General features: G+C 35.4%; 1 protein-coding gene across 1 annotated transcript in view; it reads left to right on the top strand.

The window, feature by feature from the left end:
- Window positions 1-22,785, top strand: part of GTF2A1 (general transcription factor IIA subunit 1) — a 45,456-nt gene extending 22,671 nt beyond the window's left edge. The window contains exons 7-9 of the mRNA XM_021099583.1: window positions 2,747-3,067; window positions 7,928-8,017; window positions 18,516-22,785. Coding sequence (XP_020955242.1) covers window positions 2,747-3,067; window positions 7,928-8,017; window positions 18,516-18,623 — 519 coding nt within the window. The 3' untranslated portion in view covers window positions 18,624-22,785. The remainder of the gene's footprint in view (window positions 1-2,746; window positions 3,068-7,927; window positions 8,018-18,515) is intronic.

The following is a 23,631-nucleotide window of genomic DNA, read 5'->3' as shown; positions in this document are numbered from 1 at the left end:
ACACAACCTGTCATTCTGAATTCCTCCTGTACACCTCACAGTTTAAACTTAAATTCAATGTGTTTAAGACTAAATTGTTATCATCCTTACTCATACTTTATCATTCCCCTTCTTTATAAATGGCAACTTTCTCCATCTAGCCTCCGAAGGTAGTTATTCGGGATTCATTCAACAAGCATTTTCTGGGTGGCCACGTGTCAGGGTCTTTGCAAGGCACTGGAGGTTTAGGGGTGAACAAGGCAGGCTTGAATCTAGTTTCATGAAATAGGTATGTGGAATCCATCCCTTTTGCTTATGTCCAAATATCCAAGGTATCAATTAGTCCTATCAGTTCTTAATGATTCCTTTTTTTCAGACTGCTTTTTAAAACTACCTTCTGTCCCTTAATATATTTGAAACTAGTTTTCTTTTCCCATACTCTTTTGTCATTTCCTTAGTTCATGCTCCCATGTTTTCCTCACTTGAAATATCGTGTTCTTAATCTATTTCCCTGCCTCCAGTCTTGAGTCCTCCTAACTTGACTGCATTCCATATTTATAATTGTTGTTCTAAAAATATTAAAATCTTTCTAATGATTTCCCATTGCTTATTGGAAAAGGTGTGGACTCCTCAACATGAATTATAAGATCTTTTTTGGAATCTTCTTTTTTCGATCTGTTCCTGTTTATTTTTTGCCATGCTTCCAGTTGTTATCTGCTTCCAGTTGTTATCTGCTGATATAAACAGTTAGCTGCTGTTTATATCAGCGTTGACAAATATTTGCACCTACATGTGTGTCAGGTGTTAAATGTTAAACTCTTGTACTGTGAGGACAAAGGTGAAAGAAAAAAACGATGATTTTCTTGAGGAACTTGTGTACTTTAAAAATGGACAGACACCTAAAAACACAATATTAATATAATAGGACAGTGACAGAAGTAGGATCAGAGGAGGAGCATTAACCCAGTCTAATTACAGCTTTCCAAAATTTGTCCTGCTAATACTTCTTCCTTTCACTTGATGCTGTTCTATTTAGAAGGCCACCTTTGACCTTACTTCTAGCACCTCTCTCCATTCTCCTTCAAATAGACAAACCAAACTGAAAAGGCCTGGTTAATCTCCCAAAGCACAAAGAGAAAAACTCAAGTATTACTTTCCAGGAAGGCTTCCCTGACCAGACTTTGTCCCCTCAGCTAAATTTAGTACCTCTCTGCTGTCATAATGCAATATCATACTTGTATTTTGCTGGGGTTTTTTTGTAAATTTTTTTTATTATATATATATTTTTAGGGCTGCACCTATGGCATATGGAAGTTCCCAGGCTAGGGGTCCATTCGGAGCTGCAGCTGTTGGCCTACACCATAACCGTAGCAATGCAGGATCTGAGAGATGACTATAACCTACACCACACTCACAGCAGTGCCAGATCCTTAACCCACTGAGTGAGGCCAGGATTGAATATGTGTCCTCATAGATGCTAGTCAGATTTGTTTCTGCTAAGCTACAACAGCAACTCCATACTTCTATTTTCTCATCTATTTTTTTGAGTTGTTACTGCACTTTTAATCTGTAAACTTCTTCAGAGAAATACTGTCCTATTTTTTTGCTTTCCTTGCACTTAATGGCAAGTAATTACCATTTGTTGCCTTTTACTTATTACTAGACTTTCCCCACTTTTTATGTAATAACTATAATCATAAATATGTTCATTATAATAGATGTAATTAATATTTGTTGATATCTTCCTTTTGAGCTGTGGTTTACTTAATCCTAGATTCAGAAGCTGGAAGGGACTTTAGAAATCATCTGATTTGGTGATTCTTAGCTGTGGTTCTATGATTAGAATTATCTGGGGAGTATTTATTTATTTATTTGCTTATTTACTGCTTTTTAGGGCTGAACATGTGGTATATGGAAGTTCCCAGTTAGGGGTTGAAACTGGAGCTGCAGTTACCAGCCTACACCATAGCCATAGCAACACAGGATCCAAGCCATGTCTGCAACTATACCACAGCTAATGGCAGCACTGTTTCCTTAACTCACTGAATGTGGCCAGGGATTGAACCCTTGTCCTTATGGATACTAGTTGGGTTTGTTACTGCTGAGCCATGATGGGAACTCCCTGGGGAGCTTTAAATAAAATGAATAGGTTTTGTCTCATACCAAGTAAATCAGAATATTAGGAGTGGGTATTGGTATCAGTATTTTTATGTTACCAAGTTGTAGCTTGTAGCCACAGTTGAAACAGTGAGAGAGGTTAAATGACTTGCTTCTGCTACATCTTTATGTGTGATCTTAGTCAAAACTAGCACCCAAGGCTTTAGATTTCCAGTGCAATGATCTTCATAGGGAGGCAGTGTAGAATAATAATAAGAGCAGAATCAGAAAGCCTAGGTTCACATTTTGCTTCTTAGTGACATGACTATAAGCTTTGCAAGTTATTAAACCTTAATACCGCAAGCAAATAAAGTAATAACATGTGGCCTGAAATCTGGCATATACCTAGAAAATACTTGATATAAATGGAGCAGTTATCTTCAGAAAATCTTCTTTCCTTTGGAAATTTGAATGATAAAATGAAAATTTAGTGGATCAATACACTTACTAGTTAAACATTACTCTTGTGTTTTGGTAGCTTTAGCTATGTAGCGATACGGCCATTTTTAGTGATTCTTTAGCATTGGGGCTATTTCTATATACCAAGTAATAAAACTGAACTATTGATCCTCCAGCTAGTTTCTAATATATAGTTTTTCTTTTGCCTTAGGTGCTAACTCCTCTTCCTGGAGGGATTTCACCACAGACAGGAGTCATCATTCAGCCTCAGCAAATCTTATTTACAGGAAATAAGACACAAGTTATACCTACAACAGTGGCGGCACCTACACCAGCACAGGCACAGATACCTGCAACTGGCCAACAGCAGCCACAGGCCCAGCCTGCTCAACAGCAAGCTCCTTTGGTGTTACAAGTTGATGGTACTGGGGATACATCATCTGAAGAAGATGAAGATGAAGAAGAAGACTATGATGATGATGAGGAAGAAGACAAAGAGAAAGATGGAGCTGAAGATGGGCAGGTGGAAGAAGTAAGTTTCTAGTAAATGACTTGAAATGAGAAGATATTTAATCATTTCTTCTTTCACGTGGTGCCAAACTGATAAATTATATTTTTTCAGAGGCTGTTAGGGTACTCTGCAACATAGGCTTTTAAATATAAAATTAGATTGTTAGTAAGATTTTTAGATTGTTCTGGTTGTGTTTATAAAATATTATTTCTATAGCTGGTAACAAAAAAATAGATGTATACCAAATTAAGTTATATTTTTAAAGGTGTTGGAGACAGTGCAAGTAATTCTAATTCTTTGGCTTATGGATTCATGATGTGGCTTAAACATAAGACATTGGTAGAATAGATAAATGTAGTTAATCTTTTTCTTCTGTAATTTAAAATGGCGTTTTTACAAAAAGCTAAATAAATGTGACAAATTTATTTAGAACCTCATTTTGTTCCATAATCCATACCAGTTCCTTAGATAACCTTATATGCTCTTAGTGTCTATCTTCATTCTTTCATATTTATTTTTTGTTGTATATTAGTAGGAGCATATTTCTTTGTTTTTCCTCTGTATTCTAGCTTAGTTACTTGTGTTCAAGATGATGTTTGTCTGACCACAATTTTCACCATTAATTTCCTTTTGCAGCTTAAGATGTAATATTGTTTCTTAGTGCAGAGTTCTTCTAAATTATCTAAGTAATATTTCTTAAAGAATACCATTTCATTAAATATTGAATAGATACAATGAATAAATATTTTAAAGTATGAATACTCCAGTGTCCACATCTAGTTAAAAAAAAAAAACCCATTACTTAAATAAAGCCCCCTGGATCCTCCTTCCTACTCCCCATTCTCTTCCTTCTGCCATCAGAATAACCATGCTCAGAAATTCTGTTTATCATTAACTTGTCATTATATTTTACCGTATGTATTTATGTTCCTAAAGAGCATATTTTTTAGTTTTGCATGCCTGTTTATAATCTAAGTGGAATATTTATGTATTCTTCTGCAAGTTGATTTTTTTCCCCAAGATAGTATTCCTGAGGTTCATCTAAATTGTCACATATACATGTAATTATTTTCACTGTTGAATATATCATTTATCCATTTTTCTGGTATGTTGGGCATGAGGGTTGTTTCTACTTGTTAACTGTTAGAGTTACAAAATACTATGGCCTCTGTCTTCCGGAGACACATGTAAGAGTCTCTCTAAGTGTTACACCTAAACATTGAATTGCTGAATCATAGGGGATGCATATCTTCCTTACAATAAAGTGCCACATCGTTGTACTGATAACAGTTATCCCATTTAGTATGTAATGGTTTATATGTCTATATATCTTTACTGATACTTGATATGTCAGGCTACTTAATTTTTGCCAATCCTGATAGGTAAAAAATGTTTCATTTTGGTTTTAATTTTTAAATAATTTTTTAGTTTTTTTTTTTTTCGCTCTTGCGGCCTATGGAGGTTCCCAGGCTAGGGGTCTAATCGGAGCCATAGCCACCAGCCTACGCCAGAGCCACAGCAACGCAGGATCCAAGCCGCGTCTGCGACCTACACCACAGCTCACGGCAACGCCGGATCGTTAACCCACTGAGCAAGGGCAGGGACCGAACCCGCAACCTCATGGTTCCTAGTCGGATTCGTTAACCACTGCGCCACGATGGGAACTCCAATTTTTTAGTTTTGATACTGTTGAGGTGTAGCCTTTCTGTAATTGACTGTTAAGTATAATGTTTATTGTAGGCTTTTTATGGATGCCTTTTAAATCAGGTTAAGTTCCCTTCTATTCAGTTAACCAAGAGCTTTGCTTTGTTTTTTAAACTATAAATGGATGTTGAATTTTATTTCACACTCTTCCTGAAATTTTTAGATAATCACAATTTTTTATCCTTAGTCTCTAATTTCTGATGAATTGCATTAATTAGTTTTCTGTTTATAAACCAGTTTTGTATTCCTGGGATAGCACAACTTGATCATTATTTATTGCCTTTTTTATGAAATACTGACTAAAGATTGTCCAGGACTTTTACATGTATGCTAATGAATGATAATGATTTTCTGTTCTCATGCTCTTATATCAGGCTTTCAGTTTTATTATAGCCTTAAACTTACTTTTTTTTTTTTGGTCTTTTTGCTATTTCTTTGGGCCGCTCCCGCGGCATATGGAGGTTCCCAGGCTAGGGGTCAAATCGGAGCTGTAGTCACTGGCCTACGCCAGAGCCACAGCAACGCTGGATCCGAGCTGCGTCTGCGACCTACACCACAGCTCACGGCAACGCTGGATCGTTAACCCACTGAGCAAGGCCAGGGACCGAACCCGCAACCTCATGGTTCCTAGTCGGATTCGTTAACCACTGCGCCACGACGGGAACTCCTAAACTTACTTTTTTGAAGAGTGTTTTCCTCTACCTTAGACTTTGTAATTTTTTTTAAAAAAAGATTATGCTTAATTCTTCTGTGAATACTTGTTAAAACATGGCTGCTAAAACTATCTGGTCCAAGTATCTCCTTACTCTGTTCAAATTTTCTTTCTTTCTCTTTCTTTCTTTCTTTCTTTCTAGGGCCACACATGTGGCATACAGAGGTTCCCAGGCTAAGGGTCCAGTCAGAGCTACAACTGCTGGCCTGTGCCACAGCAACTCAGGATCCGAGCCACATCTGCAGCCTACAACCACAGCTCATGGCAATGCCGGATCCTTAACCCACTGAGTGAGGGCAGGGGTTAAACCCGCATCATGGATGTTAATCAGGTTCATTAACTGTTGAGCCATGAAAGGAACTCCAAATATTCTTTATTTTTGAGACAGTTTGTGTAAGTTTTATTTTTCTAGGACTATATATTTAATCTAAGTTTGGTAATTGAGTAGCATAAAGTTAATATTACCTTTTTGATGCCAGAATCATTTGTAATCATTCCCTTTTTTATTTTCTTTTTCTGTTACTGTTAGTTGTGTCTTCTTGCTCTCTTTTCTTGTTCATTCTTGTCAGAAGTGTGTTTATTTCATTAATGTTTTCGAAGACTCAAGTTTTAGCTTTGTTTCTTCTCTCTAGTGTGATTTCTCTCCTTTTTTTTTTTTTTGGCTGCACCCGTGGCATACAAAAGTTGGCAGGCCAGGGACCAAACCCGTGCCACAGTTGTAACCAGAGCCACTGCAGTGACAATACCAGATTCTTAACCTGCTGAGCCATGAAGGAACTCCTGTTTTTTTCTTATTTATTTCTATTCTGACTTAATGGTTTTATTTGTAGAGAATATGATCTGTGTGGTATGGACACCCTTTGAAGTTGGTTGAGACTTGTTTTGTTTTATATAGTCAGTTTTTGCATATACTTCCTGTGTATTTGAAAAGAATGTGTTTTCTGCAGTTTTTTGATTCTGTCTTCCTTATATGTCTATTAGATTTATATTGTCAATAGTTTTCTTTATAGGAATAAGATATATTTAAGTCTCTTACTATGATGGTGGATTTATTTCTCCTTGTTTTTCTGTTTTTTGTTTTTTATATTATGATCCTAAAAATGTGTGCACATTAGTTTAAAATTGTATTTATCCAGTAGATTGAGCCATTTATGATTACATAGTGTCCTGATTTGACAGAGCCATAACAGCTTTGTTTGGGTTAGCATTTACCTTGTATAGCTCCTTTTGTTCTTTCACTTTTGAATTTTTTGGATCCTTAAGCTTTAAGTGTGTCTTTTTTATATGGAATACTGCTATATATGCTCGCAAGTTATAAATTTTTTACACGGGCCAAGATTATTCAATAGGGAAAGAATAGTCTTTTCAACAAAAGGTACTTGGACAACTGATTATCCATATGCAGAAGAGTGAAGTTGGACTTTTACACAAAAATTAACTCAAAACGCTTCAAAGACCTAAGTGTAAGACCTAAATGCATAAAATTCTTAAAGGAAAACATGGGGTAAAAGCTTCACAACTTTGGATCTGGCAGTGGTTTCTTAGATATGACTTGAAAAGCACAAGCAATCAAAAAAAAAAAAAATAAAGTAGTCCTAATAGGTTAAAAACTTCTGTATATCAACGGAACTATCAACAAACTGAAAAGACTACAAAATAGGAAGTATTTGCAAAGCATATATCTGATGAGGGGTTAATATCTAGAGTATAAGTCTTAAAACTCAGCAACTAATAAACAGCGCTGCTCAAGAATGGGTAAAGAACTTAAGTAAACGTTTTTGCAAAGAAGATATACAGGTAGCCAACAAGCAAATGCTCAGTTTCATTAGTCATTAGAGAAGTGCAAATCAAATCCACAAAGAGCTATCACTTATGTCTTCTACGATGGCTAAAATTAAAAATGAGAGAAAAATATATTGGTGAGGATGTGGAGAATTTGGAACTTGTGTACATTTCTGGTGGGAATGTAAAATGGTATAGCTTCAGTGGAAAATGGTTTGGTGATTCCTCAAAACTGAGCTGCACCTGCGGCCACGCTGGATCCTTAACCCACTGAGTGAGGCCAGAGGTCTAACCCAGATCCTCACAGACACTATTGTCAGGTTCTTAACCCATTGAGCTGCAATGGGAACTCCCCACTTCTAGACATCTTAAAGAGTTGTCAGAGGAAATTATCTTCTTGGGCAATTCTGAAAGAATAAATGAAATAAAGTTAAGTATCTTGTGACTTACAATTTATATGTCTTAACTATTGTGATTATTGTGTTGAATTTCTTGCTGGAATTTCAGCAACATCAGCAGAGTCTTAACACTGCCAGTTAACAGTATGTTCATGTGCATCTGTCTGGCCCTTGGTTCTCAAAGAACATCAAGGTCATTGTGTTTCTTTTCATTGAATATTAGAAGGGCCCTTTTCTAGAAATATATGAAATATAAATAAATGAACTCTCCTTTTTCATTTGTAGGAGCCCCTCAATAGTGAAGATGATGTGAGTGATGAGGAAGGACAGGAACTCTTTGATACAGAAAATGTTGTTGTTTGCCAGTATGATAAGGTAAGGATTTTATCAAGTTACTGACAGTTTTCTTGTCGAGTTTTCTTCCCTGAACCATCCTTTCTGCCTTGTTCAATCATTTGGTCAGCTGATTGATTCCTCTTCTGTTCAGTATAAATGGTGTAAATGAAAACAAATGCTATACTTTAATAGATTATTTTAATAAAATGAGAAGTTAATTTGGGTAGCTTTGCATTTGAAAAATAAGGAATGAAATCATGAGGAGAAGTATGTTGTTTTCAATTTAGATTGTGTCTCCCAACTTGGTAACAAAGTAAAGCTGTCTTTTAAAATGAATAGTAACTCAATGGGATAACCTGTTTTCCCTCTAGCCTTAACCACCTCAAAGCTCAAAGGCTTCAGTTGAATCTCTGTATTACTAAGGAGAGAAGAACTAGGACAATAAACAGGACTGATAACTAACAAAAGATACATTACTAGCTTTGCTGCTGTATTTTGGTAGCAGTAAGAAATTTTTCAACTAGGTTCTGTGAGAATTAGCTGTTGATTCCTTAATTCTTAGAAAGTGCTACTTTCCAACTGTTTTTGTTATAGTTATTGGCATTGTTAAGATTTTGGTTATTTATTGAAACATTTAATTTGGAGTAAAATTTGTTTTCTGGTTATTACCATTAAATTTTTTTGCCTTTTTAAATCCTTAAATGTATAATAAATCTTCAGATTGTATTGGCATCTATAATTTAATTTCAGCAGAGGTCTTTACCATATGCTGAAAACGCTTAACAGAAGTAGTTGGGTTTTGTTTGTAAGCACTACATATTCGCTAAACATATATTTATTAAGTGCCTGAATGTGCCAGGCACAGGAGATATAGTCATGATTGTGCAAAGTTTATGCCCTGCATCCCTTCCTTTACAAATGATGAAAATCTTAAATTTGTGTTGCTTTCATAGAAATGGGTATTATAAATACCTATGTTTATTGCAAATAGATGTATAAGGAAAATGTTGACTCTTACATTGACCCTTACCATTTCCTAGTGAAAAGGTAAAGTCAAGCCAGTGAAATACTAGTGAAATTACAGAATAAAGTCAGTGAGGTCATTGATTCAGAATTATTAGAGCATCTAGTTTTGTACGTTATGACTACTGACAGAGCATTCTTAACGGCATACACCAGGCGCATTATTAATAAAAGTAATTTCTCGTTACATGCATGTAGAGAAAGTATTGAGATTAAAACTCCAGGAATTTGCTGGTGGCTCAGTGAGTTAAAAATATGGCATTGTCGCTGCTCTGGCTCAGGTCAGTACTGTGGCATGAGTTCAGTCCCTGGCCCCAGGACTTCTGCATGCCATGAGAATGACAAAAAAAAAAAAAAAAAAGATACTAGTAAATCTTTATTGTCAGGAGGACTCAAGGGATTCCAACCAAAATTATCCAGAACACAGTTTCATGTTGACAAGATGTCAGATTTAGCAGTTAATATACCCTAACTAGACTGAAGAATATGCTTCTAAGTATTTTTACGTTATAAGAGACTAGTTGTATTCTCATTTGATACAAATTGTACACATAATATTTTATTGATTGATTGATTGATTGTCATTTTCAGGCTGCACCCGCGCGGCATAGTATTTTAAATGTTAAAATTAGTTTGTTTTGCTTCCAGAGATAATATTGTAATATTTAAACTAAGAAATTAAAAAGTAGCTTTAAATAATGTGTTGAATGATAAAACAGTTTTAAAGTTTGTAGAGATCTCAGTTTCACAATGGAATGAGTTTTGGAGATTGGAGGGTTGGGTCTTTATATTTTAGCCACATTAAAGAATGGTGGTTTGCTAAAATGGGGTTGGGTATGGTTTGAGGCACCTTGACTTTAGGAGTTTATTTTTGAGGCATAAACTTTAGAATTTCAATAATATGTCAGTTTTAGAAGCAGTCGTAGAACTGTGTTGCCATTCAAATGAGAACCAAATAATGAGGCAGAGTTCTTTAAGTATGGGTGGATAAGGACTGATGGCATCAGATATTGAAGCTGCAGCCTTATTTATAGGTAATTTTACTTAATTACATTTGTTATTAGAAAATTTCGGAGGCCTTTTTCCAAGCACTCGGGATAGATCTTCACGAAGGGCTTTAAGGCCAGTCAGTGAATTGTTTTTCAAGTTATAGTTTGTGGCTTTATTCAAATAAAAATATTTACTATTTATTATCAGTATATTGACTCCAGTCGTATTATATGAACTATTATTTGAACCATGAAACTTCTACATTGCTTTTTGCAAGTTGTCTTATAGCAGAATGCAGTCAGTGTCTTTACTTGTCTGTGGAATTCCTTTCCCTAGCTATTCTTTGTTTATTTATATAATTCCATTGTCTTTCAGGTTGTAGTCACTTGGTTCATGCTGGAAATAAGTCTGTATACCCATTTTTAGGATAGTTAGTACTTTTTTTACAGGGAGTCAAAGAAAAGAAAAGACAAATCTTTTTATTCAGTAAATACTTTTTGTCTGTGATGTCCCAGAGCACTGTTCTAGGAGCTTGACATACATCAGTGAACAAAACAGAACAATCCTTGCCACCGGGAAGCTTATTCTGGTTGGGGAGACAGATTCTAAAACATAACAAACAGCAAATAAATTACACTTTATTCTTGTGAAAACGTTGGAGTTAATCTGCATGTAACTTGTAGTTGGCCCTCTGTATCTGAGGTTCTTCCACATGTATGGAGTCATCCAACCACAGACCACTTAATACTGTAGTATTTACTATTGAGAAATATCTGTGTGTAAGTGGATCTGTGCACTTACAAACACGTATTGTTCAAGGGTCAACTTTGATTAATATGGTATGTTAGAAACTGATAATTGGTATGGAAAATTATAAAGTGTGAAAGGAAACAGGAACAGAGACTTAGGAGAGAGTTCGCCCTGTCATTATTTGATGGCATGACCTGCCTGATGTTTGTGAGGAGCAGCAAGGAGGCCAGTGTGCCTGGACTTGGAGTAGTGTAATAGTAGATTAAGTCAGAGGTAAGTGGAGGCAGATGCTATAGGACTTTGTGAGGACATGGTCTCTTACTCTGAATGAATTAGGAAGCTTTTGGAAAGTTTCACACAGACAAAATGATATCACTTACTTTTTAATCTTAAAATGATTACTTTCTTTATTGAGAGCAAAGTATGGAAGAAGCAAAGGTTGAAACAAGATTAATAGAAGGATACTATAGTATTCCAAATGAGGGGTAATGATGACTTAGGCTAGGATGAAAGTATTGGAAGGCTTGGATGTTTTGTGGGAAGAGTCAACAGAATTTTCTGACCCTTGGGTATGTGATAGAAAAGAAAAAAAAGGAATCAAGAATGACTCCAGAAGTTTTTGATGAGGAACCAGACAGAAGAATGGAGATACCATAAACTCAGGTGGGAAAGACTATAGATGGAGCAAGTTTGGGAGACGAGAAAGGTCAGTTTTAATGAGCGTGATAAGTTTTGTATCTGTTAGACATTCAAATCATCCATCTTAAGGTGTTAGGTGTAATATCTATATAGTGTAATTGGAACAGTGCTATAAGGCCACTTAAGAGTCTCTACCCTAAATATTACTATTTTCACTTTATTGTACTATATTTTGTTTTAATAAGTAAAAAATTTGACATTTTAAATTTATACATAGCTTAAGTTAGTGATCCTAGAGGAAGAGCTTGAGAGTAGTTTTCAAATACATGAAGCATTGTGGCGGTTTTGGGTTTTTTATTTTAATTAAGCCCCCAAAGGCAGAACTAGGATCAATAAATAGAAGTTTAAAGTAAGCAGATTTTAGTAGAGGGTAAAGCATGAAAGACTTACAAGATAGTAAATTGAAAGAAAATACCTGTACATAGTGAGAACTTTTCCATTGTTATATGAAACAGCCTGATTAATAGAAAGCATATTGGACTGGGACAAGAGAATCATAGTAATATACCTTTAGTCAAGCCTTCGAACCTCTGTAGGCTACAATCTTCTTTTTTGATGAAAGCCTGAAGTACTTGACTTTTTTTTTTTTTTTTTTTTTTTTTTGGTGGTGGTGGAGTGTCTTTCTAAGGCCACACCCACAACATATGGAGGTTCCCAGGCTAGGGGTCGAATTGGAGTTATAGCTGCTGGCCTACACCACAGCTACAGCAACACAGGATCCGAGCCACATCTGCAACCTATACGACAGCTCATGGTGACATTGGATCCTTAACCCACTGAGCAAGGCCAGGAATCAAACCCACGTCCTCATGGATACTGGTTGGTTGGGTTTGTTAACTGCTGAGCCACAATGAGAACTCTGTGAAGTATTGATTTTGAGGTCTCATTAGATCAGAGAAGAGGGAGAACCATGGGTCGGGACTTTAGAGACAATGGAGAGTTTGAGCTCAACATAGAATGATAAGTGGGACTTACTGGTAAAGATAAGAAAGATCATTTCAGTTAATTAAATTTTGCAAGTGCTAAATCTACAGAATTGCAAACAACTAAAACCTGTAAATAAAGGCAAAGGTGGGAGTATCCAGGGCCTAGCCCAGTTTGAACTCTAATGGGACTAGATAATCACTGTTCCCTAGATGTATTTGTTAAATAATGCCATGTATAAGATTCTATGTTAGGTCTGGAGAAAACTATAAGGAGTTTTATTTTGGTAGAAACATCACTCCATAATTTTATGTACTTAGAATTAATACTAGAAATGTTTTTGGAAATGCCATTGGGATTTAATTTGTTCCATAGGAAAGGGTACTTTTCTAGCTGAGAAGATGAGGGAAAGTTCTGTAGAGGTTGTAGTATTTCTGAGGTGGGTTTTGAAGTAGGAATTGAATTTATAAAAATGGGAGCAAGGGATTATACTACTTTTGATTTGAAGTTTAGTCTTTGAGGAATGTGGAGCTGGGAAATAAGTGTGGAAAAGTAAGTTATTATCAAGTCATTTAGAAATAGAAATAATCAAGCTGAGGTGAATGGTTAGAATTGTGCTTCTCCCAGTGATGCTTATACAATGGTTAGAAGGAAGGGAGGACCTCTCCCTGTGGCACATTGAGAACAGCAGCGTCTTAGGGGCCCTGGGACACGGGTTCGATCCCCAGCCCAGCACAGTTGGTTAGGGATCCAGCACTGTCACAGCTGAGGCTCAGATCTGATCCCTGGCTCTGGAGTTCCATATGCCACTGGGCACATGCCCCCACCCCCAACCCCACCCCCCCCCCCAAAAAAAAAGGAAGGAAGGGAGAGGGTGAAGGCCTGGAAAACAGGATATTGTAACAAATTATGCAATAAGAGGCTATTGACCTGGTAACTAGAAGATAATTGTTGGCCTTTCAAAAAGTAGTTGTCAGGTGCCCTGAAAACAACTAAAGTAGAATTAGAGGTAAAGTAATTAGAGAGGTAATTTTAGTATGAATTCTAATACTCCAAGGCCACAGTATTAAAAAGGTCAGCAAGGGAGTTCCCATTGCGGCAAAGCAGTAATGAACCCGACTAATATCCATGAGGATATGGGTTTGATCCCTGGCCTTGCTCAGTGGATTAAGGATCCAGCATTGTCATGAGCTGTGGTGTAGGTTGCAGATGTAGCTCAGATCCCTCGTTGCTGTAGCTGTTGGCATGGGCTTGCAGCTGCAGCTCTGATTCAACCCAAAGCCTGGGAATTTTCATATGCCCCAAGTGCGGCCCTAACAAAAAAAAAAAAAAAAAAAAAAAAAAAGGCAGCAGTGTGAAAGTTGTTACTGTATGTGAAGAAGAAGAGAGTGATTGTAAACAGGAGACCAATGCTGAAGATAGTGTGCTGGTAGTCAGTAGATAGAAGAAGCCTAAGATTAAATAAATGGTATGGACATAAAAGGAATTACAGAGAGAGAAAAGGCAAAAAAGTGGTCTAGAAGCATCAGGGAGAACAAAGGGTATTCCTGTTTTAAATATTGGCCAGTATAAAATTTCCTGTGAAAAGATGTATATATGCAGATCTGGTAGAAGATATTTTTCAGAGAAATATTAAGTACTTTAGTGAACACAAGTACCAAGGCTATAAAATAAATATTACTAATTATAGGTCGATTTATTTGAAAAACTTACCTAGTGAATTTTTTTGAAAGAGTCAAACTATTAACCAGTTTGACTACAATAATACGAAATTAGAAATGAGGTACAGCTGAACAACCAGTTCGTCAAAGAGGAAATCAAAAGAACTAAAAAAAAAAAAAAAAAAACCTTGAGACAAGTGAAAATAGAGGTAAAACACACCATGGAATTCCTGTTGTGGCACAGTGGAAACGAATCTGACTAGGAACCATGAGATTGCGGGTTTCGATCCCTGGCCTCGTTCAGTGGGTTAAGGATCCAATGTTGCCATGAGCTGCAGTGTAGGTCACAGATGCAGCTCGGATCCCGTGTTGCTGTGGCTGTGGTATAGCTGGCGTCTATAACTCTGATTCGACCCCTAGCCTGGGAATCTCCATATGCTGTGGGTGCGGCCCTAAAAAAGCAAAAGAAAAAAAAAAAAGAAGAAGAAGAAGAAAAAGAAGTAAAACATACCAAAAGTTGTAGAATATAGTAAAAGCAGTTCTAAAAGGGAAGTACCTAGAGAGAAATGCCAACATTGAGAAATAAGAAAAAAAATCTCAATCTAACTTTACACCTAAAGGAACTGAAAAAAGCCCAAAGTTAGTAGAATAAAATAACAGAGATAAGAGTGAGGAGTTCCCATTGTGGCTCAGGAGAAATGAACCCTACTGCTATCCATGAGGATGCGGGGTTGATTCCTGGTCCTGCTCAGCAGGTTAAGGATACCAAGTTGCCATGAGCTGTGGTTTAGGTCACAGATGTGGCTGGGATCTGGGGTTGCTGTGGCATAGGCCAGCAGCTGCAGCTCTCATTCAACCCCTACCCTGAGAACGTGCATGGGCTGCCCTGCGGCCCTAAAAATAAATAAATAAATAAATGAGAATAAATAAATAGAGACTAAAAAGAAAACAGACTAGATTAATGAAACTCGGAGCGTCTCTTTGAAAAAATAAACAAAATTCATAGATGTTAGATCCACCAAGAAAAAAAAAAGGTTTCATAATATCAGAAATGAGAGATGTTACAACTGGTAACACAGAAATACAGAGGATCGTAAGAGACTACATGTGCCAACAAATTAGACAATCTGGAAGAAATGGATAAATTCCTAGAAATACACAACTTTCCAAGACTGAATCACAAAGAAATAAAAAATCCGAACAGACTGTTTACTAGTGAAGAGATTGAATCAATAATCAAAAGCTTCCCAATAAACAAAAGTTTAGGACCAGATGGCTTAGCTGGTAAATTCTACCAAACATTTACGGAAGAATTAATATCAGTCCTTCTCAAAGTCTTCCAAAAAATAAAAGAAGAGCGAATGCTTCTAAACTAATTTTACAAGGCCAGCATTATTCTGATACCAAAACCAGACAAGGATGCCACAAGAAAAGAAATCCTCATTAACAAACTGAGTTCAGCAGTTTAGTAAAAAGATCATATACCATGATCAAGTGAGATTTATTCAAGGAATGCAAGATCCACCATCTACAAATCAGTCAATGTGATAGCTGTGTTAACAAAATGAAGGATAAAAGTCATGTGATCATCTCAGTAGATGCTAAAAAGACATTTGACTAAATTCAGCATAAAAAGTCTCAACAACGTGAATATAGAGGAACATACCTCAACTTAATGAAGGACATATATGGCAAGCCCACAGGTTACATACTTGATGAAAAACTGAAAGATTAGGAACAAGACAATTAAGCTCGCTCTTGCCACTCTTACTCAGTGTGGTATTGGAAGTCCTAGCCAGAGCAATTAGGCAAAGAAAAGAAATGAGACATCCAAATAAGAAAGGAAGAGGTAAACCTGTCACTACTTGCAGATGAAATGATACTACATATAGAAAATGCTAAAGACTCCACCAAAAAACCATTAGAACTAATAAATGGATTCAGTACAATTCTGTTATGTTTCTATATACTAATAATGAACTATTAGAGAAATTAAGAAAACAATCCCATTTACAACTGCATCAAAAAAAATATCTAGGAGTAAATATAACCAAGGAGGTGAAAGACAGGTGCACTGAAAACTATAAGACATTGGTGAAAGAGATAGAAAAAGGCACAAATAAGTGGAAAGAGAATCTATACTCGTGGACTCAAAGAGTTAGTACTGTTAAAAGTGTCCATAATATCCAAAGAAATCTATAGATCCAGTGTAATCTGTCTCAGAATTTCATTTTTTTTTTTTTTTTGTCTTTTTGCCTTTTCTAGGTCCACACCCATGGCATATGGAGGTTCCCAGGCTAGGGGTCCAATCAGAGCTGTAGCCACCAATGTACACCAGAGCCACAGCAACATGGGATCCAAGCCACGTCTGTGACCTACACCACAGCTCATGGCAGAGCCGGATCCTTAACCCTCCGAGCAAGGCCAGGGACGGAACCCACAAGCTCAGGGTTACTAGTCGGATTCGTTAACCACTGAGCCATGACGGGAACTCCCATCTCAAAATTTCAGTGGTATTTTTCACAGAAATAGATCAAACAGTCCTAAATTTTGTACTAAACTGCAAAAGACCCTGAATAACCATAGCAATCATAAGAACAAAGGCATCATGCTTCCTGATATCAAGCTATATTATAAAACAATAGTAATCAGTGTGGTATTGGCATAAAAACAGACACATAGATCAATGGAATGGAAAAGAGCCCAGAAGTAAAACCATATTTATGTGACCAATTAATTTGCGACAGAGGGGCTAAGAATATAAAATAGGGAAAGGGCAGTCTCTTCAATAAATGGTGTTGGGAAAACTGGACAACCACATGCCAAAGACTGAAACTGAGTTACTGTGGTGTAACATGCACAATAATCAATGCAAAATGAATGAAAGACTTGAAAGTAAGACCTGAAACCATGGAAGGAAGAAAACAGAGGTGATAAGCTCCTTGGCATTGTTCTTGGTGGTGATTTTTTAATTTGAAGCCAAAAACAAAGGCAACAAAAGCAAATATAAACAAGTGGGACTACATCAAACAAAAAAGCTTTTGTAGAGTAGAGGACACCATCAACAAAACTGCTGAATTGGGAAAGATATTTGCAAATGATATCTCTGACAAGGGTTAATACCCAAAATATACAAAGAACTCATACAATTCAACAGCAAAAAACAAAACAATCCAATTAAAAACTGGGCAGAGGACCTGAATAGACATTTTTCCAAAGAAGACGTACAGATGGCAGACAGGTATATGAACATCCCTAATTATCAGCATCAGCATTGTGCATATCAACCACAATGAGATAATCACCTCACATCTGTTAAAGTGGCTGTTATCCAGGAATTAATAAAGGTTGTGGAGAAAAGGGAACCCTCATGGCACCGTTGGTAGGAAAGTAAATTTGTATAGCTGCTGTGAAAAATAGTATGAAGCTTCCTTTAGAAATTAAAAATGGGAGTTTTCATCGTGGCTCAGCAGTAACGAACCTTACTGGTATCCATGAAGACTTGGGTTCCATCCCTGTCCTTGCTTAGTGGGTTAAAGATCTGGCATTGCTGTGAGCTGTGGTGTAGGTCCCAGTTGTGGCTCAGATCCTGTGTTGCTATGGCTGTGCTGTAGGCCAGCAGCTACAGCTCTGATTCAACCCCTAGCCTGGGAACTTCTGAGGCTGTGGGTGTGGCTCTAAAGAAACAAAACAAAACAAAAATTTAAAATAGAACTACCATACAATCCAGAAATTTTACTTCTGGATGTTTATTGAAAGAAAACAGAAATCATAACATAGGTATGTGCACTCCTATGTTCATTACAGCATTATTTACACCAGCCAAGATATGGAAGCAGTCTAAGCATCCATCAGTGGGTGAATGGATAAAGAAGCTGTGGTACATGTATACCGCAATGGAGTATTATTCAGCCTTTAAAAAGAAGGCAGTCTTGCCATTTCCAACAACGTGGATCGACCTCGAATGCATTATGCTAAGTGAAATAAGTCAGAGAGTGAGAGACAAGTCCCATATGATCTCACCTACATGTGGAATTTAAAACAAAAAAAAACAACTCATAGATACAGAGAACAGATTGCCAGAAATGAGGGTTTGGACATATGTGAAATGGGTAAAGGTCAAACTTCAAGTTATAAATACTCATGGGAATATAATGTACAGCATGGTGACTATAGTTAATAATATTGTATATTTGAAAATTACAAATACAGTAGATCTTAAAAGTTCTCATCTCAGAAAAATTTGTAACTGTGTATGGTGATGGATGTTAACTATTGGGGGGATCATTTTGCAGTATATGCAAATATCATTATGTTGTATACCTGAAACTGGTATGTTACATGTCAACTATATCTCAGTTAAAAAAGAAACCAATTTACAAATACAATGATATACAAGTTGGGAGTGTGAGTATTTTTTGTTGTTAGTTTCCTCTGTCTTTTTATTGTATCTCATGCTTTTTTTTTTTTTTTTTTGCTTATTTATTTAGATTCACAGAAGTAAAAACAAATGGAAATTTCATCTTAAGGATGGCATTATGAATCTTAATGGAAGAGATTATATATTTTCCAAAGCCATTGGAGATGCAGAGTGGTGAAGAGTTGGTTCTTTTCTTTTATAAGTAAAACAAAAGAAAATTAAAAAAAAATTAAAATGGACAGTTTGAATCTTGGGACATATACCAACCAAAACTTAACTTCTGCATGTCAGAAAAGTGTAGTAGAAGCAGAGCTACTGGAACAAAGAGACCTTGACAACACAGACACTACTTCTAACTGGCAAGCCATGGAACTGTAGCACCTGGGGTTGTTGGGTTGGGGAGGGTTGGGGTTTTGTGTAGGAAAACCATAATTGTCAATTTTAAATACAGGTACCTGCCACTGGTAATTAGCATGTAAAGCTCTGTTTATATTTCTTCCTCCAACTTGGGTTCAGTCAGAAGATACTTGTTGGAATGAACTGAAGAAACTTCCCTTTTGATAGATTGAACTGAAACTGCTTATTGTATGTGGTTATATTTGGTAAAAATTGCGTGTGAGCTTTTTACAAAAGGGTAAGAATTATGGTGTTGAATTTTAATTCACTTGTATAAGAAAGAAGTTTAGAACTCTCATAATAGGTCTTAAATATTTTTACTTGCTCTTTCTCCCTCAGTAATATATACCTCTTCCTTCCCTGCTTAATGAAACATCTATGTAAGAGTTAAAGGAAGTAATCAGTGATCACAGTTTGGAGACAAAATTTGACCCAGGAATGGATATTTATTTTAATTAGGTTTTCAGACTCATTAAATGCAGTTTAAAGGTTTGGGTCTCATCTGAGTGGAGCAGAATTAAAATGACAACTTCAACTTTCTTACAGAAAAATTGTTTCTTTTAATCCTACACCTTAAAAAGAAACCCCGAAGTGGCTCCTCAGGAATACGTTTTTGTTTTGTTTTGTTTTGTTTTTGTTTTTGTTTTGCACAAAGGTACCATCTAGCTGAAATTTTATGCATATGAATAGATACAAATCTTTTTCCTGTTGGGCTGAAGTGTATGCTTATATATGTGTTTAGGCTCTTTAAGCTAAACAAACATTTAAATAACATTCTGTGCATTGATTGAAGCATTGGGCAGGTAGTGAGGACCTGGACTTTTATTGAACAATTTAGTAATTATAAAAATTTCTTGTGTTTACTAGTAAAGAATTTAAAAACTGTTATTCTAATTAAACACATTTTTAAAAATTCAACTTTGTAATTTGAGGGAGAAATTTTGGGTGTGTGTGGGGGGTGGGCCACTGAGTACCTATTTACCTCTCTTTCATTTGGTGGCTCTTGTAGGCCATTGATAATATATAGACATAGGCTCCAGTTTTGCACATTAGGAAGAAAGCATAGAAATTTGACTTGCATATTAAAAATAAGAGAAATGTAATATGTATATTAAGAATGCATAGCTCTGTATTCCGTAAGGGGCTCTAAAGAACTGTGCTGTGTTCAGCGTGTGAACGAGTTGCTTGGGAGAACTGTAGGAACATGTATCTTCATCTTCTTTCAGCTATTCTCTTTATGGTTTATCTTGACAATATTCACATGTGTTTAAGTTACTTGTATATTGAATTTTTCTAAGTCTTCCATTTTTGTCTTCCTTTTATTTGCCTTTGTGTTTCTGGAAGTAATATAGAAACACTTTAAAGTACATTGCAAAGAAAAACTGTGAGCTATTAATATTATTTTTTCTTTTTTTAACACACATCTTTAAACTTCTTGAAAAGACTAATCTTTTTTTTTTTTTTTTGCCTACTCCCCACCCCATATACCAACTTGATCCCTTTAACTTATGTTCTGAACTTTGGTATAAATGGTGGTTTCTAGCATGCTAGTAATTAGGTTTTATTTAGCTGCCATAACTGATAATACGGTTTTAATTCCTACTATATTAATTTAGTTTTTTGGAGGTTTGTTTACTCCACTACACTTAAAGCACACAGGGTTTTTTTGTTTTGTTTTGTTTTGTTTTATTAATGAGACTGGGAGAAGAGAGGGGGGGAATTACAGAAGTCCTATTGTTCAGTTGTCCTTCAGTATAATTTCTAGTAGATTTATATTTACCCAGTGAAGAAGTTAATGACCTGAACTACCTATAAAAGTTTAGCAGTGCTGCAGTGTTGATGGGATCCCTTTGGCTATCTAGTAGTTCTTATGCTACTGAAACTTGGATTGCTATATGATACTCAGCTTATATTTGGGGCTCTACATGTAGACAAAAACATTTGTATTCATAATAGAATTGTATACTGGCCTGTTTTTATAACATTATATTCGAACATGAACAACCACTGCCTTCAGAGTAACTCACTAGGGTTATTTTGAAGCAGGAAATAACCATTTATGTACCTGTGTATATTGCATACTAATTATGGCATACTTGGCAAATGCTTTTCTCTTACCTATGAAAATTCTGAAAGCTGGTCCAAACAACACTGCATACCAAATTGTGCTTCATATATTACTGCATCGTGTTCCTTTTTAATCAAATAGTATGTTTTAGTTTTATTATAGTGGCTTGATATAAGAATGCCACTCATCTTTTATTGTACTTGAATTCTTAATCATGCTTTTAACATTTTATTTAACTGTTCATTAGGTTCTGTAAAAATGTCATTCCTTTGAAAAGACAAGGATTCCCACTTTCAGAATTTAAAAATGAAAATAACATGTTTATTCAAAGAGATTAAATAGTTCAGACTTGGTGTTATGAAATAAGTAAAGGTTTCAGAAGAGGATTTCTTTAGATTTGCACAGATGGTGATGGCACCTTTTATTAAAAAAACAATCAACAGTGCTAAGGAAAATTTACACAAAAGTACTAGATAAAGTGTGGAAATGTGTGCCTTTCAGTGTATGTACTGTTTTTTGGTGGTCATTTGGATAATCAGACCCTTTGAATGGCTGAGAGCACATTTAAATTTCGTGGAGCTCCGCATTTGGCTAAAACAACTCTTTAATGTGCAATTAGTTTCTAGGGTAAAATGTTATATGAGGGGGATCTTTATATTGGGCTTTTATATTTTTTTAAAAGTTCACATTTCTTTCTATTAATTAAATGCCATCATAATACCACATTTATATTGTTGCCTCTTAAAATCAAAGCCACCTTAGATGTTATTCTTCTAGGAATACATCAAGATTTGAGCAGCATATATAGTGATTAAAATGTGTTCCTGAAGAGCATATTCTAACAGATTCTGGTTTTAGACAGCAAAAACGTAAAAATATAATAACTTTTGTATAAAGATTTTCTTTTGCTATAGAGAAAATCAAGGATTTGGTTTTCTTACTTTTTTCTTGGCTTTTATGGAGGAATGAAAAGGGTTATCTCCTTCGAAGAATAATTTTTGATTATCTTACAGCAATAATGTCACCATTACTTTCAGAAGATAAATATACCTTGTATAGGCAAACAGACATAATTTTCTCTTGGGATTTCCCTTTATAACTTAGCTTTTTCTTCCACTTGAGAAAATTCCTATATTTTCAGATTAACTTCATCTTGAACTTTTTTGAGCTTTTGTGCAATGTAATACTTTATTGATCCATCTTTGTACATTTTCATTTTATTTCATGTGTCCCTCCCACTTTTCTGTCTGAATTAGCTGTTTCATATTTTGAATTCATTGGCTAAAAATAGTTGCTTTTTATATTTCCTCATGGGTTTATGTTACATAGTTTTGCATTTTAATCTATTATGCTATGGAAATTATTCTGAAGTTTGTATTCCCTTTTTAAGCCTGCCTTAGTCTATTTTTTGGTCCTTTTTTATGGTTTAAGGAAGAACAAACCAAATTAATATTTTTGCTTATTTTGAGGAACAAGAAAAAACTTGTTTTTTTCTTCTCTCTTAAGGGAAGAACTACATTAAGTTAGTAACTACTGTTTTTCAGTTAAGTTTCCTTAAATCATCCAGTATGCATCAGGGCTACAATTTGGGGGGAGGGGCTAATCCTTTTTGCTGTTCTGAGCTACTATTGTCAACTGCTGTTGTACATACTGTTATGTGTAAGGGCGTAAATATATTTATTATGTTTGTAAAATTCACTCTGTACAATTGCAGATCAAGGTTGCTCTTCTGTGATATACGGGATATTATGTTTTAAAGACCATCTTGGAATACAATTAGAGAACTTAGTATTTTGATGTACTAAGACCTATTTTAAGTTTAATATTTTACCTTTGCAAAAACTTTAATTAAAGATGTTATTTAAAAAAACAGGAATGCTGCTTGCTTTGCTTACTAGTATATAACATTGTTATATAGATAATTGAATAAAACTATGCAGTGTAGAAAGGAAAGTGCTTTACATTGTTAGTAAGTTCCATTTATCAAAAAAAGGGTATCATTAAATTCTATACCTTTAAGTAGGATGGGGTGTCAATCTGAATATTATACAAATCCTTAATAGCTTTTAAAAAGAATAGTATTTTTAGGCTCACAGGAATTAAATTATGTGAAATTCACACCAACAACGTGTAATTAAAAATGATATAATTAACAAATTGTATTAAATGAATATTTCTACTCCAAGAAATAGATTACTTGGGATAAAATTATTTGAGAACAGTTTTTTAATTTCACTGTTTAGGTAAATATTTTTCAGTTCAGAGTTTGTAAATAAGGGAATGAGTTTATTAAGGCTTGTATTATGTATTGAATATATTTTTTGTTATTTTAGAAGGTATTCAATAATTAGTGGCTATTTTAATTTATAGTTAATTCAAATGAATCATTAATAAGCTTACCTTTTTGTATTTTTTTATCCTATTCAAAACTACTTTATCTTAGGAAACATGCAAATTTTAACCATTAAAACAATCATAATAAAGATGTTTTATTTATTTTTTGCTAGCAAATCTTGTATTTTTGCAATTTAATTCAGGCTCCTACAAGGATGATCTTAATCACTTGTGGGAGTATAAAATGGTACCCCAATTTTGTGGTAGAGGGAACAGGAAACAAATGTTTCATGTTAGGATAGGGGATGTTATGTGCATGATACAAAAGTTATCTTAGAGGTCCAAGTGTAGTGAGCATGGGAGAAGACAGATATTTGGGGGAGGAAAT

This window comes from Sus scrofa, chromosome 7, assembly GCF_000003025.6.
Source record: "Sus scrofa isolate TJ Tabasco breed Duroc chromosome 7, Sscrofa11.1, whole genome shotgun sequence".
NCBI lineage: Eukaryota > Metazoa > Chordata > Mammalia > Artiodactyla > Suidae > Sus > Sus scrofa.
This window is presented reverse-complemented; position numbering and strand designations above follow the sequence as displayed.